General features: G+C 51.8%; 1 protein-coding gene and 1 pseudogene across 1 annotated transcript in view; both read left to right on the top strand.

Moving 5' to 3' along the window:
* Positions 1 to 5,466, top strand: part of LOC138072704 (bone morphogenetic protein 8B-like) — a 38,541-nt gene extending 33,075 nt beyond the window's left edge. The window contains exons 5-7 of the mRNA XM_068963796.1: positions 594 to 673; positions 1,167 to 1,277; positions 5,317 to 5,466. Of these exons, the coding sequence (XP_068819897.1) occupies positions 594 to 673; positions 1,167 to 1,277; positions 5,317 to 5,466 (341 nt within the window). The remainder of the gene's footprint in view (positions 1 to 593; positions 674 to 1,166; positions 1,278 to 5,316) is intronic.
* Positions 5,467 to 17,074: 11,608 nt separating this feature from the next.
* Positions 17,075 to 17,862, top strand: LOC138070651 (methyltransferase N6AMT1-like; annotated as a pseudogene).
* Positions 17,863 to 18,426: the final 564 nt, after the last annotated feature.

The raw sequence follows: 18,426 nt of genomic DNA, 5'->3' as shown, positions 1-18,426 counted from the left end.
GAGCATCCACCCTTGCTGCCCCCGCCCCCCCAAAGTCCCGTCTCTGCCCTCAGGGGCTCAGCAGGCCTCGCCCTGGTCTCTGTCAGAACCAGGAGCCCCTGCAGCCCTCAGGGCTGCCCCGGGCGCCCTGCAGGGTCCAGGCGTTTGTGTGAAGGTCACCCCACCAGGCCGAGCCCCGCAGGATCAAGGCCACCAGGGGCCCTTTCCTTCACGGGAACCAGCCTTTGCTTGACCTCAATGGGAGCACTTGTCCTGTGGAATGGGCATGGCAAGAGAGGCGGGGGAGGTCGGGGTGACTCTGGGGAAAAGGCTGCTGGATGGCCAAGGGCCCCCGGGGCTTTTCCTGGATTATCAGGACCCCACAGGCTGAGAGTCAGGGGAGGCTGGACTGAGCGTGGGGTGACTGCAACCAGAGGGAGCCATTGAAAGTTCTTGAACTGGGTCATGGCACCAGCAGAGCTGCAGACATGGGCTTTAGGAGACCAAATGGGTTAGTTTCCCACCATTTATTATTCAGCAAATGTGTGCATCATGACATCCCCCGCCCTGGGAACAGCAGTCCAGTAAAGCCCTTGCCCCTCATGTCCCTGCAGATGACGTCCACGGCTCCCACGGCCGGCAGGTGTGCCGTCGGCACGAGCTGTACGTGAGCTTCCAGGACCTGGGCTGGCTGGTGAGTCCCGACTCTCCTTTCCTAAACGACCTTCCCCACCTGGAGACTGCAAGTGTGTCCCAGGGGAGGTAAACCCACGGAGAACTTTGATTATCTTTATTTTCCTCTGTGTTTTCCAAGTTCTCTAAAGGGAGAAGTGCTGTTGTGTAAAACCATGAATATGGAGACAGTCCTCAGCCATAAAATGTCAAAGCTGCAGCAGGAAAGCTGAGGCCAGGGTGGGCAGTGCCTCTGGCGGGGCTGTGACCGGGGGCGGCAGGGGAGGACGCAGCTGCGCGCTGATGGCGCGTGAAGGGGACGGAGCTCGTGTCCAGCTCAGTCCACCGAGGGACTACGGTGCATGTCTGACCTGGGAGCGGGGGGCACTCTACCCCGGGAGGTGTCCTGAGGCTGCGGGAGGGAGGGGGCAGCCCTGAGTCATGCTGTGACAGGTGCTGGATGAAGGGCTGGGAGGGCACGTGGATGGGACTCACCTTCTCCCACTACCCCCCAGGACTGGGTCATCGCCCCTCAAGGCTACTCAGCCTATTACTGTGAAGGGGAGTGCTCCTTCCCGCTGGACTCCTGCATGAACGCCACCAACCACGCCATCCTGCAGTCCCTGGTCAGTACCGCGCCCTCCTGCCCGGACACCTGGGGGAGAGGTTCGCCCTGGGGAGGGGGCCGTGCAGGCAGGAGGTGACGGTGGACTGCTGTGTCAGGGAGCCTTCTTCACGTGAAAACCTTCCTGCCTGCACGTGCAGTGGAATCCCACAGCCGGACAGAGACGGGTCCCTGTGTGGCCACTCTGTATGGAGACCCTGCGTCCCATGCACCTGAACAGCGTGCAGCAGGCTCTTGCCTACTGGTGTGCACACATACACACGTGTGCACTCCACGTGCACATGGGGTCATTCACATCCATGGGGTGGGCCTGCCTGCTGGTGGTCGAGGCACAGCACATTCATGACCGGTGGGCATCCCACGCGACTACCCGTGCCCCAGGTCACACATGTGCACCGCGTTCACTGCCGAGTTTGGCCTCCTGTGGGACACACAGCCTGGGGGTCGGGCTGAGTCACACGTGGAGGTTCTGTCCTCTTCCTGCCCGAGAGTCACGGCGTGCCCTGTGCTCTTCTGGCTTCGGCTTCCCCTCCCGGTCCTCTCCTGTTGCTTTTTCTTCCGGGTCCCTCTTGCTCTTTGTGTTTCTACAGATCTTAGGGCTTCTGATGCCCTGGTGTCTGGGGTAACTTTAAATGCTGGAAGTTTCTAGTAGGAACATGGTTGAGGCTGCTTATTGCTAAGTGCAGTGGTTTTTGTGTGTGTGTGTGCTGAGGCTTATTTCTAGAACGTTGACCTGGGCACTCTAGTTAGAGGCTGTTCAAGGTGTTGCCAGAGTGAGAGTGAGTGAGTTAAGAAAGCAGCCTGGACCCCCGGTAATGCCTCCTTTCCCAGTGGTCACGTGGGGTTTGCTGGACACCCCCTCCCCCAGGAGCCACCTCCCTTGCAGAATCTCGGGGTGATGAGCCGTGTGTGGGCTTCTCTCTGCCCTGTGAGGGGGGCACAGGGTGATGACGGCGCTGCCCCTCCCGGGACTGGTCCCCTGGCTCTGCAGCAGCCCCGCCCCTCAGCCCCCGCGCTGTCCGTCAGCAGGAGGGAGCAAGCTCTGTGCTCCGCGCTGTCAAGGCAGCAGCTGCCCTCTGGGGAGGCTGTCAGTGAACATGAGAAGAAAGCACAGCCAACACGGTGGGTCCCCTGAGGAGGGGAAGGCTGGGGTGAGCTGGGTGGGCTCAAGGACCGTGGCTTGGAGGGGAGGAGGACGGAGGTGATGTTGAGGGGGGCAGGGCCTCTCCCACAGGCTCGGCAGGTGGTAGATTTAATCCCAAGTAAACTGAGGGGCTGGAGTAGATTTCAGAGAAGCAGGGCCTGATCTGGGCACTCTCTGGAAGCATCTCTGGCAGCTGCAGGAGGAGGACAGACCTGGGGTCGAGGGTGGAGGAGGCAGGGAGGAGTGAGGAGCTGCTGTGGTCCCAGCAGGAGGACCAGGCACCTGGTGGGGTGAGACGTGGATGGTGGAGGCAGAGGGCAGGAGCCCAGGCCTCCAGGTGAGACCCTCCCCCAGGACGAGGAAGGGGCAGCGAAGGTGCTGGGTTGATAAAAGGATTGGAGGGAATCAGCGGTTCTGCTTCCATCCCCATGTGTGAGGCCCTGCAGGACCCGAGGTGAGAAGTTGGGGGCAGTGGGTGCAAGTCTGGAGTCTCCGAGTCGTGAGAGCAGAAGAGATTTTCTGGGGGGACAGTGGAGGTGGGAGAGGCCTGCGGAGGAAGAGGAGCCTGGGTGTAAGGGAGGGAGTGAGGTGGTCGTTGAGGTGTCCTGGGGCCAAAGAGCAGGAAGTGGGTCCCTCCAGCCTCACCCCCCACATTCCCCATGCAGCAGCGAGGGTCGCACTAAAGCACAAATGTGACCACCTCTTTCTGGGCCAGGAAACTCCCTGTGGCATCCCTTATCCCTGGGGAGCAGTCTGAGCCTTTGGCCTGTGACTCGGGGCCCCTCACTGGCCTACCCACCTCCCCAACGTCCCCCAGCCCACGTCCCAGTGCCCTCACCTCCCTGCTTTAGCCCGGGGCCTCCTCATCCGCCCCAGGCCAGGCCAGTTCCTGCTCAGCCTGCTGCCTTGTCTCTGGGTCCTTCCCAGCCAGCGTCGGTCTCCCAGAGCAAGGACGGCTGCTGTGACCATTGTACTGTTCTTGAGGGTCCTGGGTGTTTGCTGAAATGTTCCCCTGTCTCCCTCCCTGTCCTGCTGAGGATGAAAGTGGCAACCATGTCTGAGACATTTCTGTATTTTCCACCCGGGCAGGGCTGGCACAAGGCATGTGTCTGAAATACATTTGTGTTGGGAGGGAGAAAAGCACCATTATACCCATTTGGCAGAGGAGAAAACTGAGGTCCACAGAGGCATGACTTTTCCTGAATGATGCACAGCCAATAAGTTTCAGAGCCTCCGATTTGGTCTGCCACGTGCCTCTAAAGTGACGTGAATGGAAAGGCACATCAGACTCTAGATCAGTCTCTTGGTACAGACAGCAAAGGCTGTCCTCTCTGTTGCTCACCTGGTGAAGCCTGGTCCAGGATGGACTTTCAGAACAGCTGCGCCCCTGTGGTGCTGTCCCAACCTAGGAAAAGCCCTCCCAGGTTTCCAGCCACATAGAGCCTCACAGGTGGTGCAGGTGGGCAGTGCCACCTGGTTTCTTTCACATGGGTCTTTGAAAGCCAAGCCCAGCCACCCCAGGTGGAGACTGGGAAATTGGGGAGCAGCGCCCCCACAGCCCAGTCTGGCTGGACATCCCCACAGAGGCCTCTGGGCCCCAGGCCAGCCTGGTGCCTGGCTGACAGTCCTGGCAGCAGGCTGGATCCAAGCTGACGCTCCCAGGACAAGGCTAGGCTCTGGGGACCAGGGGCCAGGGTGCCTGACATTCACCCCCACTTCAGATGGCTTCATCCAGGTCCTGCTCAGCAGTCTCCCATGAAGGCTGGGAAGTCCTGGTGGATGGATACAGGTCTCTTTTCTCTCAGGCCCCGACTGAGTTGGGGGGGGGGTGGGGGTGGCGGGGTGGCGGGGGTTGCCTTCAGGGCCTGTCCCTGTGGCAACTGGATGAGGAGTCCAGTACGAACTGCAGCTCATCCTGCTTAAGTCTCTGTATAAATATTTGTGTGGAGGCTTCAGAAGCTCCCACAGACGGGCTGTTTTTAGGGGTAAAGCTGTTTGCAGGAGGGTAGCACAGACTCCCGGCCCCTTCCGCCAGTCGGGTCCCAGCCTTGTGTGCAGCCTCAGCCAAGCAACTGTGCAGGTGACTAGGCCCCTGTGTCCCCAGCGGTCATCCGCCCAGAACAATACCTGCCTGGAAGTTGTTACAGGGGTGGAGGTGCTTTGAGAAACAATGGTGTTGGACACCCCAAGGGTGAGCCTGGGAGTCTGGGTATTAAGAGGTGTAACAGGGACCTTCACCGGCTCCCAGCCTGGAGGGGTGGATGGACCAGAAACAGCTCATGCGGACAAGACACAATGCGGAATGTTACAGAAGCGATCAGGAAAGGAGGGGCAGAGGGGGCGGGGAGGGGCAAAGGGGGCGGGGAGGGGAGAGGGGAGAGGGGGGGCGGGGGAGGGGGAGGGGGAGAGGGGGGGGAGGGGAGAGGGAGAGGGGGCGGGGAGGGGAGAGGGAGAGGGGGCGGGGAGGGGGGAGAGGGAGAGGGGGGCGGGGAGGGGGAGAGGGGAGAGGGGGCGGGGAGGGGGAGAGAGGGAGAGGTGGGCGGGGAGGGGGAAGAGGGAGAGGGGGCGGGGAGGGGGAGGCCGGCGCTGGCACAGCTGCGAGGGACCCGCAGGGTCAGGGCCCTCCCATCTAAGGGGAGGGGCTGTGGCAGGAGCCCCTGGTGCTCAGTCTGGGCCTGAGGGCAGTGGGCAGGGCGGGCATCAAGGGGGCGGGGCCGGGGCAGAGTTCAGGCCAGCGCCTGCCCGGCCGGGCCGCGGGGGGCGGGGGCGGGGAGGAGATGGAGCTGGGAAGGGGCCAGCGGCGGAGCCCCAGGCGGCAGGAGCTGGGCGCTGGGATGGGGGTCCCGGGAGGAGCCCGAGGTTCTCACGCCTCTGCCCGCCGCCCCCTCCCCGCCAGGTGCACCTGCTGAAGCCGGACGCGGTCCCCAAGGCGTGCTGCGCGCCCACCAAGCTGAGCGCCACCTCCGTGCTCTACTACGACAGCAGCAACAACGTCATCCTGCGCAAGCACCGCAACATGGTGGTCCGCGCCTGCGGCTGCCACTGAGGCCCCGCCTCCACCGGCCGGCCCTCCGCGGGGGCGGGGCCCGGAGACCCCCCAACGCCGTCCCAGCTCAGGCAGGGCGGCCGCGAGGGCCCCCCTCCTCTGCCCACATCCTGCCAGGGGCTGGTCCTCCCCAGGCCCTCTGCCCCCTGCCCTGGGATGTGTGGTAGCCTGTCCCACCCAACCCCACATGGCTGATGGAGGCTGCGGTCAGCACAGAAGTCCCATCTTAGGACCTGTCCTTGGCCAGCCCTTTCCAACTGCGTGGGACCCAGGATGGTCTGAGAGCACCTGGAGCCTGAGACTAGCAGCCGGGGATTGCCCCACTCACCACGCGTCTGGGTGTGGGTCTGCCCCTTTGGCAGCACAGCGCAGTCAGAGGTGCACATGCTCGGGTATAGTGTATCAGTGGTTCCTGACTTGGCCTTTGGGCAGTTAGCACTTTGGGAAGGAACAATGAGCCTTCTGCTTAGAGGTGAACCTGGTGGGAACATCTCCTGCCTGGGGAAGAGATGTGGTCCCCAGGGAAGCAATGAACCTTGGAGGTTTCCAGGTCCCTCCATCTCTCTGCGTGGTGCTTTGCACTTAAAGTGAACTCTTAGCACAAACAAGGGCACAGCTACAGGGAGGGCCAGGCCGACAGCACAGATGTCACAGCTGAGCCCCTTGCCCACGGCCATCAGTCACCATTTTCCACGGACCTTGAACAGGGCCTCAAGGCGCTCAGCGTGCGATTCCAGGCAGCCATCAGCCCTGAGTCCGGCTTACTGCTTTCCCTCCTGCCGCGCTGAGGAGCAATCCAGGGCACAGAGGCACAGGGCAAGCCAGAGCCCAGAGGTAACAACAGGCTGATCACCCAAGTCTGAGTCACCCTCTGTGCCCTGGAACCCCGTCCCGTTTCTTGGGGCCTGTGAGCCAAAGAAAAGGCCCCGGTGCCAGGGGAGTGACAGGCGGCAATTAGGCCGAGCGGGGTGGGGAGGTTCCCGGAAACCACTGTTCTGCTTGGAGCGGCCACCTGGAGTGTTTATTTGATTTCTAACTTGGTAAGCCTGTAATTTACCTGGTGGACCAGACAGAACCCAGCTGCCCGAACCCCAAAATATCATTAAAAGCAGATCCTGGGCCTGCCCCAACCCACAGGCCCAGCCCAGGATGACACCCCTGGAGTTCACTCTGTGCCCTTTGGAGGGGCTCCGGGACCGCAGCAGGGGTAGAGGAGGGGGCCCTGCTTCCGGACAGCAGTCCCTCCGCCTGGACCTAGGAGGCGTTCTGGGAGCCAGTGCACAGGAAGAGACCCCTCCATGGACACAGGAAGACGGTGATCTCCCTTTTGGCCCGGGGCTTTGACCTCAGGTTGGCAGCAAGAGGACCAAGTACCAGCACAAATGTCAGTAGACCCATATTCTGGCTTCAGCTCAGTCACTGACCTGCCTGATGTCTGGGCAAATGCCCTTCTGTTCAGGCTTCAATTTCCTGTCTCTGACATAAGGACATACATAGGACTCTCACATCTCCCAAGGCCCTTCCGGCTGGAGAATCCACCTACAACTCTGGGCCTCTCCTCTCCCAGAGCCAAGATGTGGTCTAAGTGCCCAGCGGCCCTGGGACTTGAAGCCTGCTGTTTCAGGGCCTCATTCAGAGCTCTCTCCTCCCAACATCATGGGCGGTGGAAGCCTGGAAACTTTTGACAGATGTCAGTGTTAGGTTTCTTCATTGCCTAAGCACATAACCTGGTATGGTTTGAGGCACCAGGAAAATTTACAAAGTGAATGTTTTGAAGATGTGACTGCCCTGCCCATCGGAGGTGCGGAACATAAGGAACACAAGGATCATGACGTGACTTCCTTCTCATGCAGTAAAGTCAGGAGTCCAGTGGTTGTGGCCTTCCTGACACTTCTAGCACCCTCAACCATCCACTTGGCCACCGAATGAAATCCAGCAGGAAAAGCCTTCAGAGAAAGGAGGTAATTAAAGACAAAGCTGATGAGGTGGCAGTGGCTAGTTACCAGGGCCATCTCGTTTACCTGGTTCCCTTTGGCAGTGCAGGTCACATTTAAGGCTGCACATGAGAAGCATAAATAAGGGCAATCAACTCAGGCCCACTGGCAGCAAAGTGAAAGATGATGTGGAGGGTGGGCACAAAGGAAGCGGTGCCTGGGGCCCATGCTGTGGAGGGCACTGCTTTGTCCACCTCACCCTAAGCACATCCTCATGACTGTACAGCCACCCTGGCCCAGACATCAGCTCATTGGACAAAGCCCTATTCTTATTTCCTATGTAGGGAAGTGGGTGACATGCTTCAAAAAGTTCCCTACAATTTCATAGGAAAGGAGGCGATGACAGGAGAGGGTAGCTGTGGCAGCCAGCAGACCCGCCAGCAACAAATCCTGGCTGTGCCTCGTGTTGATGGGACCACCCAAGCACCTCAGAGACAGTGACTTCCTCTCTGCAGAATGAATGGGCTACGGGTTCTGCCCTGGTGGAGCCAGCGTGGGGATCAGGTCTGTCCGGAGCAGTTGGCACTGATTCTGCACACGTGTGCTGAATGAACAGTATTATTAGTGGCCTTATTTTAAATGAACTTGCAAATTCGGGCTTCTCCTAAGTGCCTTCCTGTTAAAACCCAGTCCTCCCAGAATGTGTCCTTGGAGGTGCTACTGTACTCATTGGGCTTTTCCTTAAAAAATAGAAACTTGGTAATCTCCCGGGGTGAGGTGTGGACTTGCACACCACCGCCCCGTCTGTGGAGGGGGTCCCAGCTGGCAGTGACAGCTTGATCCTGTCTCTCCTGAGGTCGGGGCAGCACTGCACCCCCACCCGTCCCGTGGCCCTGCTTGCAGTGCAGCTCAAGTGGAAACTTTCTGGGGGTTTTGTTCTTACTGGGAAGCCTTGAGCAAGCATTTGGCCCTCTTTTCTCACTTTCAAAAATATTAACGTGTCGGGGATGCTCTTGAAAATAATAAACAATAGAAACACATAATCTCACCACATGGAGACAACCATTGTTAATTATTCCAGTCGTTTTTCCGTGGCATATATGTCTTTTTACATAATACAGGGGTTACTTTACAGTTAGGATCATACTCTGTGCACTGCTTAGTGATCTAAATTATTCAGTCTATGACATATTTTGAACATTTCTTTTATTAAATACTCCTTGGGAACATAATTTGCAGTAGCCTTCCATCATTTGATTTCTGCCTTAGGTTTTGTTACCCACAAACCAGGGCTCACTATTCCTTCCCCAGAGGGTGGTGGTGGGCCCCCAACCCTATCATCTGCAGCAATGGGAAGGAAGGAAGGTAGCGAGGGCATGGCCCCCAGGCTGGCCAGTAGCTCAGAAAACCTGGACCAGGTCTAAGGCTCAGGTTGCCACCTTTACAAGGCTCACAGGTGATCACCATGGCATAGTTTCTGGGGCAGCCCTTGCACAGGACAGGGTGAGCAATCGCCACCTGATGGTTCCTCCCAAGCCAGCCTTTCCGGCCAGTCTGCTGGTCCCCACCTCTCCAGGGCAATCAGGAAAGCACAGTGACCAAGTCACCCCACCCCCACCCTTCCCTTGTTTCACAGGCTTTGTGACCAGTCCTCTCTGCTGGGGCCACAGGCCAGCCTGCTCTCTGCCCGCATGTCACCCCCAAGGCCAACCGTGCTAAGTCCGAGTGCTCCCCCGTGTCGCTCGGACATTACACCAGCCCCGAGTGGCTGCTGCCTGTGCTGACAGCCACAGCTGACCACCTATGTGAAGTGAGAAGGCGCCTATGTTAAGAAGTGAGGGTCCCGGCTGGGATACTGCGGCAATGGGTCCCAGCCACAGGAGCGGCCCCAGCCAGCCACAGAGGACGAAGCCCCAGGTGAAAGCAGAGAGCCGGGCTAGCAGCTGTGCCTCTGCAGGATCTGGCCTGGGGGCGCTGGGGCCAGGGGCCAGCAGGCTACCCTACCCTCGCGACTCAACCTCATCGCCAAACCCAAAATGAGAACACAGGCTGAGGGAATGAGCCCAGCCCAGAGGTTTCTGAACATCCAGACTCGATCCGGACAACCACCAGCCAGCGGCAGGGGAGCAGGGGGCAGTCCTGGAGGAAGTTTCCAGTGATGGACTGATGGGGCTCAGCCTTGGTACGTTTGAGTTGCTGTGAGGTGGCCTGGCTGGCCAAACACAGGTGTAGGGTGAGAAGCAAGCCTAGAGCAAGTGACAAACCATGGCACCAGAGTTCAATTTCCAAGTGGGCCAGGGGCAGGGCAAGAACCACCTCTGGCTTCTTATGTCTCCCCAGCACCCAGCACAGGGCCTGGCAAAAGAAGAGCCCTGAACTCTGCCATGATACAATTTTATTGGTCCAACGAATGCACAGCACGTGAACAGGTTGCTGAGACTGACTACAGTGCCTGTTAGCCCAAGACCAGCAGGTGTGGGGCTAGGACTGGAGCCTGGCTCATCTACCTGGCCTGCCTGGTAACAGGTGAGAGAGAGAAGACAAGAGGTGCTGCTGCCTGCAGAGATTAGACCAGGGGGTGCTTTTCTGCTTTTTGGGCAGCCTGGAAGGGAGGGAGGCCGCACAGGGGGTGCTACAGTCTGTCGTCTGTTGCAGCAGGACAGGTGAGTCATAGTTGCAACCTCTGATAACACCTGGGACCTGGCTGCATGGCAGCAGTATAAGAACTAGAATTTCTTTTACCAGAAGATACATCCAGTATCCACACTAGGTGGGCCCAGAGAAGCCCTGGCAGCAAAGGCCTGGAAAGGCCATGCACAGCCATCCACGGTAGGGAGGGGGGCCCCGGGCCCAAGGCCACACCTGAGGAAGAGCCAGAGGAGGCGCAGGCTGTGCCTGCACAGGAGCTGCCCCACGCTGACCCCGAGGAAGGGCCACGACACGAAGCCCTGCTCGCTGCCAACGGGACACCTCGGGTGCCGGTTCCCTGGGTTAACAGCTCCCCTCTCACACGTACTCCCCACAGTCGGAGATGATCACCTTCTGCTTGGGCTTCCCGTCCTTGCTGCCCTGGGCCTTTGCAGGCTGAACAGAAGAGGAGGAATCAGGGGAGGGAGGGTGGAGAGTAAGCGGGTACCCGCCCTACCCACCCCATCCCAGCAGCAGCAGCCGCCATGGCCTCTGTCTCCAGGTCCCAGGACTCCTGTTGCCACCCTCTCATAGGGCTGTGCACCAGGGGCCCGGGTGGTCACCCACCATGTCCGTGCACACCGCTGTCAGCCTTTCAGTCAGGCAGGCTCAGGCTCCGGGACCTACGGAGTCTTGGATGCCTTGTCTTCCACTCAACTGATAGTGAAGCACTCAGCATGGTTGTTTCAATCATTTTATACTGGTGTGTTCTTTCATTAATTCATTCAACAAATACTTATTACTTCATAACCAGGCACCTATTGAACCCTGGGGATACTAGTCCAAGTTTGGGTGGAGCCCACAGTCTAGCAGAAAAAAGTCACTCACAAATTATTAATTCATCTCAGGAATTCATCTCAGGTTGGTTTGCTATCCAAAAACCAGATCAACAGAATAAAAGACAAAAACTGTATAATAATCTTAATAGATGCAGGAAAAAAAATCCAATACCTTTTCAAAATAAAAACATCCAACAAACCAGGAATAAAAGGGAACCTCCACAATCTGATAAGGGTTCTACAAAAAAAAAAAAAACCACACAGTAAAAGACTAGATATTTTCCTCTCTAAGATAAAGAATAAGACAAAGAGCTCCCCCAACCAAAAAAAAAAAAAAAAAAACAAGAACCATCCTATTGGAAATGAAAATGTAAAGCTGTCTCTATTTACACATGACATAATCTTAGAAAACCCTAAGGAATACACTAGAAAATTATTAGAACTAGTAAACAAATTCAGCAAGGTTGCAGGATATAAGATTAATATACAAAAATCAATTGTATTTCTATATGCTAGCAATGAATAATCTGAAAATGAAATTAAGAAAATTTCACTTACAATACATCAAAAAGAATAAAATACTTAGGAATAAATTCAAAAGAAGTATAAAATGTATACCCTGATAACTACTGAACAAACTTTCAGTACTGAAAGAAAGAAAGTGAAGTCACTCAGTCGTGTCTGACTCTTTGCGACCCCATGGACTGTATCCTACCAGGCTCCTCTGTCCATGGAATTTTCCAGGCAAGAGTACTGGAGTGGGTTGCCATTTCCTCCTCCAGAGGATCTTCCCGACCCAGGGATCAAACCCAAGTCTCCCGCATTGCAGGCAGACGCTTTACCATCTGAGCCACTGAAAGAAACTGAAAAAGACCTAGACGAACGGAAAGACATCATATGTTCGTGGATTGTAAGACGTAATATTGTTAAGATGGTAACACTTCTCTAATTGATCTGCATATTCATTGTAATCTGTACCAAAATCCTAGCTGGCCTTTCTATAGAAATTGATAAGCTTATCCCAAAATTCACATGTGAATGCTAGAGCCCCAGAATAGCCAAAATAACCTTGATAAAGAGAAATAACGTATGAGTAAAAAAATTTTACTATGGAGCTACGGAAGACAAAACAGTGTGGTACCGGCACAGGATAGATGAAGGGAACAGAATTAAAGTCCAGAAACAAACCCTTACATTTATGGTCTGCTGATTCTTAACAAGGATGCCAAGATAATTAAACAAGAATGAAACAGCCTTTTCAACAAACAGTGCTGGAACAACTGAATGTCCACACACAAAAGAATGAAAACGGACCCATTCTCTCACACTATACCCCAAAATTAATACCAAATGCATCAAAGACCTAGGTCTTTGCTAAAGCCACAATACTCTTAGAAGAAAATATGGAAGTAAATCTTCATGCTTAGGTTAGGTAAAACCTCAGACACAATACCAAGAGTACAGGGACTCCCCTCCCCCCAGAAAACAGATAAACTGGACTTCTAAATTTAAAACTTTTTTGCTTCAAAGAACACCATAAAGGAAGTGAAGAGACAATCCACAGAATGAGATAAGATATTTGCAGATCACATACCTGATAAGGGACCTATATCCAGACTATTTAAAGAACTCTTATAATTCAATAATAAAAGACAAATGACCCAATTAAAAACGGGATCTGAATAGACCTTTCCCCAAATATATACAAATGGCCAGCAAGTACATGAAAAGATGCTCCATATCATTAAGCATCAGGGAAATGCAAATCAAAATCACAGTGAGATACCGCTGTACATCACCAGGAAAACTATAATAAGAAGGCCAGATAATAGCAAATGTTGGTGAGGATGTAGAGAAATTGGAATCCTCAGAGACTGCTGATGGGAATGCAAAATGGTGCAGCCACTTTGGAAGATAGTTTGGCAGTTCCTTACATTAAAAATAGAGTTATCAAATGTCTCAGCAATTTCAATTCTAGGTATATGCCCAAGAGAAGTGAAAACAAATGTCCACACGAAAACTTGTATATGAATGGTCACAGCAGCATGACAGCCAAAAAGAGAAACAACCGAAATGTCCACCAACTTATGAATAAATAAACTGTGGTATATCTATACAGTGGAATATTAAGTGACAATAAAAGAGACTTACACACTAATGCACACTATATTGTAGATGAACATTTTTAAAAACATTATGCTAAGTGAAAAAAACCAGTCACAAAAGTCTACATAATGTATGATTCTATTTATATTAAATGTCCAGAATAGGCAAATCCATGAAAGAAAGAAAGTAGATTAGAGTTTGCCTAGGGCTGGGGTATAAAGGGCTTGGGGAAGGACTGCTAAAGAGTGTGGGGCTTCTTTTGAGGGGATGATGAAAATATTCTAAAATTATATGTGGTGATGTCTGCATAACTCGGTGAATTCAGTAAAAACCACTGAAATATACTTTATTTGTTTTTTTGGCAATGTGAGATCTTAGTTCCCCAACCAAGGATCAACCCACACCCCCCTACGTTAAGAGCATGGTATCTTAACCACTGGACCACCAGGGAAGTCCCGAAATGTGTATTTTATTTATTTTCCCAAAATGTATTCTTTAAATGGGTGAACTGAATGGTATGTGAATTCTATCTCAATAAAAATGTTTAAAAAAAAAAAAAGATGATCATGCTCCAAATTAGGGAACCCTAGTGGCAGAGACGTTTGCTCAGCAGATGAGAGCACAAAAGACAGTCACCTCTGACAGACACACAGACACTGGTGACAGTATCATGGAAGGCTTTCTGGAGGAACTGACATCAGGGGCTGAGGGACAAGAAAGGCCGCCCCTCGTGGCTGGGTGTCCCTTCAAACGGGGACTATGTCCCACTCTACTTTCAGGCTGGCGTCGATCAGAGTGTCTGACACATAATGAACCAGCACTGTGAATATCTGTTTCAAATATTTAAATATTCAAATATTTGCTGCGGGTTTACTATGTGTCAGATGCCTTTCCAGAGTACAATGGTGGAAAAGACAGACTAAATCCTGCCCTCATGGGGCTGACATTCTCAGAATTAAGAAAATAAATAAGTAAAAGAGTAAATTTATAATATGATTTCAGGTAATCAGTGCATGAAGAAAAAAAGAAGCTGATTAAAAAGAAGAGGGAGGGATTTCCCTCATAGTCCAGTGGCTAAGACTCGACATTCCCAGTGCAGGGGGGTCTGGATTTGATCCCTGGTCAGGGAACTAGACCCCACATGCTGCAACTAAAGACCCTGCACACTGCAATGAAGATCAAAGATCCCCTGTGCCACAACTAAGACACAGCGCAACCAGATAAATAAATGTTTTTAAAAAATAAAAAGAAGAGCAAGATAATAGGAAAGCCCATTTTAGAGAGAGAGGTCAGGGTAGGCCTCTTCGCCTAGATGACCCGAGGTGACCCCTGGAGTAGGTGAGTGGTGACACCTGTGGGTGCTGGAGGAAGAAGGCCCCAGGAGAGGAGCCAGTGTCTGCCACCGCCCTGCGGGGAATGAGCTCTGGGTGTCTGAGGAACAGCTAGGCTGCAAGAGGGGGCACAGGGTGAGCAGCACAGTCCATGAGCCAGGTCAGCCAGCCTGCAGGACGGATCCTACAAGAGTGAGAGGGATGTCAGCAGGAAAGCAATGTGATGAGAGAGATGCTTAGAAAGGACCACTCTGACCATCCTGCAGAGACTAGACCATGAGGGGGAAGAGGCAAGGGCAAAAGGAGGCAGATGGGCTTGGGGATGCTGGGGGAGGTGGAAGAAGGTGAAGAGCGGTGGCTGGACCTGGAGGCTAACTGAAGACAGATGGAACTGCCATCCAGGTGACAGGGCGGGGCAAGGCTGAGTCCTAAGCTTCTGACCAAGCAGACAGGTGGATGGTGGCTTTGTTGACTGAAAACAGGGGAGACGGGAGGAAGCGCTCGGGGGTGAGAAGCAAGAGCTGCTTGGGAACGTCAAGTCTGCAACCCTGCTGGGATGTCCAGGGAAGACACAGGAAGAGAGCAGTGTGCACACTTTACATGGGGGCAGGATAGATTCAGCAGACAGGATGGAAAGGCGCTGGGATGGGATGGGATTGGCTAGGGCAGTGGTTCTAAATAGGGTACTGCTGCCCCCTTGAGGCTATTTGGCAAGTTCAGGGTGTGGTTTTGGTTGACTGATGCCGAAGCTGAAACTCCAATACTTTGGCCACCTGATGCGAAGAGCTGACTCATTGGAAAAGACCTTGATGCTGGGAAAGATCGAAGGAAGGAGAAGGGGACGACAGAGGATGAGGTAGTTGGATGGCATCACCGACTCAATGGACATGAGTCTGAGTGAACTCCGGGAGTTGGTGATGGACAGGGAGGCCTGGCGTGCTGCAGTCCATGGGGTTGCAAAGAGTTGGACACAACTGAGCGATTGAACTGAACTGAACTGAATACTGAGGGAGCAGGGATGCCCTGCAATGTTCCACCTAATGAAGAATTATTCTAAACCTCTTAGGCTTTCAATGCCCGGACAAGCATTCAGGCAGACAAAAATCTGTTTATAATGACCTGAGCCTAGAAACTAACTCCATTTGACTTTTCAGCCAACCTAATAAATCCAAAGATTTATTGTTTGCCTCAAATTTTTTTTCAGAAAGGGACCTACCGTGTAAACTGAGGGAATATTCAATTTCTTTCTGTTCAGTATCTTCGTTGTTTAGTTATCAAGTCATGTCTAACTCTTTGCAACCCCATGGACTGTACCCTGACAGGCTCCTTTGTCCATGGATTTCCTAGGCAAGATTATCAAAGTGAGTTGCCATTTTCTTCTCCAGGGGATCTTCCTGGGTTAGGGATCGAACTTGCATCTCCTTCTTGGCACGCTGATTCTTTGTCCCTGAGCCACCTGGGAAGCCCTGTTTAGAATCTTACCAAGAGATTTTTCACTGTTTCAGAAAATCACATTACTGTGACTCTGGAGACGTAACACAGCAGTGCCGAGTCAGTCTACACTCTCAACCTGCTCCAGGCAGAAGTCCAAGTGTTTAAATATTCCATCTATGCAGTTGTGTCCAAGCATCTAAATATTGAAATGCATATTATTTTATTCTAAATGCTTTCTTTTTGTTACAATACTATTTTTTTAAAAATTATATACTGGCAGGATATATTATAATACTTGTGACTTTCACTTCAGCACATAGTAAAGTGTAAAAGGTGGGCACGAGGCTAATGGGTTAAGAACCATTAAGTAAAGAGTAAGTGTATGCACTTGCCTGGTGTTCCAGTGGTTAAGAATCTGCCGGCCAATTCAGGGGATGTGGGGAAGATCCCACACGCTACGAAGCAGCTAGACTCGCATGCCACAACTAGTAAGCCCAGACTAGAATAAGTGAGGGACAAAGGTCACCAGTAAACAACTGCTAAATGTTAGTGGTAAGCAACTGGGAAATGTGAACAAAAGGCATATAAAGGTTTATGGGCGGTGGCTCCTTGTTCTGTTCTTGCAAAGTTTCTGCAAATACGAAATCACATAAAATAAAAAATTAAAACAATAACAACATACCACTGTAGCAGCAGGACCAGGCTATATGCCTCTTTCCCATAAAAGGAGGCAAGAATGACTATTTCAAAGTGAAAAAACAACCCATTAGAAGCCTAGAGCTCCAGCCAGGCCGAACGCCTCCCCTCTGTTCCCTGGGTGGGGGTCTGGAGGAGACCAGAAGCACAGCCTGTCACCCGCCTGCGCAGCCATCCTGCCCCAGCCCAGCCCACCGACCATCACCCACCAGCCGATCACACCTGGTCCTGTGTGTCTGAGGATAAAGTTTTCATTGTCAAACTTCTTCCCGTAGATGGACTTGCCCCCGGTGCCGTTGTGGTTGGTGAAGTCACCGCCCTGGCACATGAACTGGGGGATGATGCGGTGGAAGCTGCTGCCCTTGAAGCCAAAGCCCTTCTCGTGGGTGCACAGGCAGCGGAAATTCTCTGGGGCCGAGAAAGGAAAAGGCGCCTGATTAAAAATATCTAACTGGAAAAAAAAAAAAGAAAAAAAAAATCTAACTGGATAGTTAAACCTCCAGCTCTCAGACTCTACGAAAGTATATATTACCTTCATTAGAACTAAGTGTTTACTAGTGGGACGGCACACAAAGAGACTAAACAGACCAAGGGAAGAGGATAGTCCAGAAACAGACCAAGGTACATATATAAATTCAGCATGTCACAAAAGTTGGCCTCTTAAAATTGTTGGGGCAAAAAGGGACATTTTCCAAAATGGTGCTGGGACAAACGAACAAATATTTGGGTTCACAACTTACCTCACTGCAAGAATAAACTCCAAATGGGTCAGACATCTAACTGTAAAGAAAAATAATTAATTACCAATACTAGAGGACAACATAGGTTGGATTCTTCTATAACCTCTGTAGAAGTTAAGACTTTCCAACTGTGATTCAAAATCCCAAGTGCAATTAAAAAAAATATTCAACAACTTTTGCATGGTAAAAAAAAAAAAACACAAGCAAAGTTAAAACAACAAAAAATGACAAACCAGGGGAAATATTCGTTGGCAATATATATATCACAGAATATCTAATATCACTAATATACGAAGAACTCTAAAAAATTGGAAGGAAAAAGAAGCTGCACAGGCATGTGGGCCACAGCGCCTTTAGCGACAGGTACGAGCCTGCGGAGGACATGTTTCTGCTGCTGGATGTACTCAAAGCAGCGGCAAACTCACCAGAATGGAAATACGCCTCAAAGGAGGCGTAGGGTCTGGAGTGATGCCTGAGTTCCTGGCCTCTATGATCGGTCCTCTAGCTTTGTACATGTGCAGTGCTGTCAACCCTGAGGCAGCTGTGTGTACCCTGGAGACAGTATGCTGCAACGAAGCCCACACTCAACCAATGATCACAGATTTCAAAAGGTCTACAAGGGACCACTACACTTTCCAGACAGGCAGGCCAAGAAATCCTTTCAGTCCTCAAGTTCACCAGGTCCTAATCTGTAGTGTATGCTACCTAAAGCTGACCACATTGGCATATTTTGAAACTGAAGTCATTTCTTAGTTAACAAGTAAAACTGTCAGAAATTTGTCGTCTAGAAAAAGGCAGACGAGTAAGGGCATTTCCTTTTACCTAACAATCAATCAGGCACATAGAAATATGTGCACAAATACAAGTAAATATATATAAATTTTGAATTTTACATATTATATATATGTAGAGAATATATAACAAACAAGTTATATTTAATTATATGTAAAGAGGATGCTCATTTCAACAATACTTATAATGAAAAAAAATAAGGAAAAAAAAGATAAACTTAATAGAAAAAGTGACAAAAGACACATAACAAAAAAAAATTCTCAAAAAATGATTTTTTAAGTCATTAAATACATTAAAAGATATTCTTCAACAACCATAATAAGAAAAATTTAAATTAAAATACTGTGAGACTCCATTTCTCACCTACCAGACTGGCAAACATTCAAAAACTTAAAAACATAAACTATGAGTGAAGCTAGGGAAACAGGCAGTCCCATACATTTCTGGAGAGAATACAAAA

This window comes from Capricornis sumatraensis, chromosome 2 (genome assembly GCF_032405125.1).
Source record: "Capricornis sumatraensis isolate serow.1 chromosome 2, serow.2, whole genome shotgun sequence".
In the NCBI taxonomy this organism is placed as follows: domain Eukaryota; kingdom Metazoa; phylum Chordata; class Mammalia; order Artiodactyla; family Bovidae; genus Capricornis; species Capricornis sumatraensis.
The sequence above is the reverse complement of the archived record's forward strand: the minus strand, read 5'-3'. Positions and strand labels throughout refer to the sequence as shown.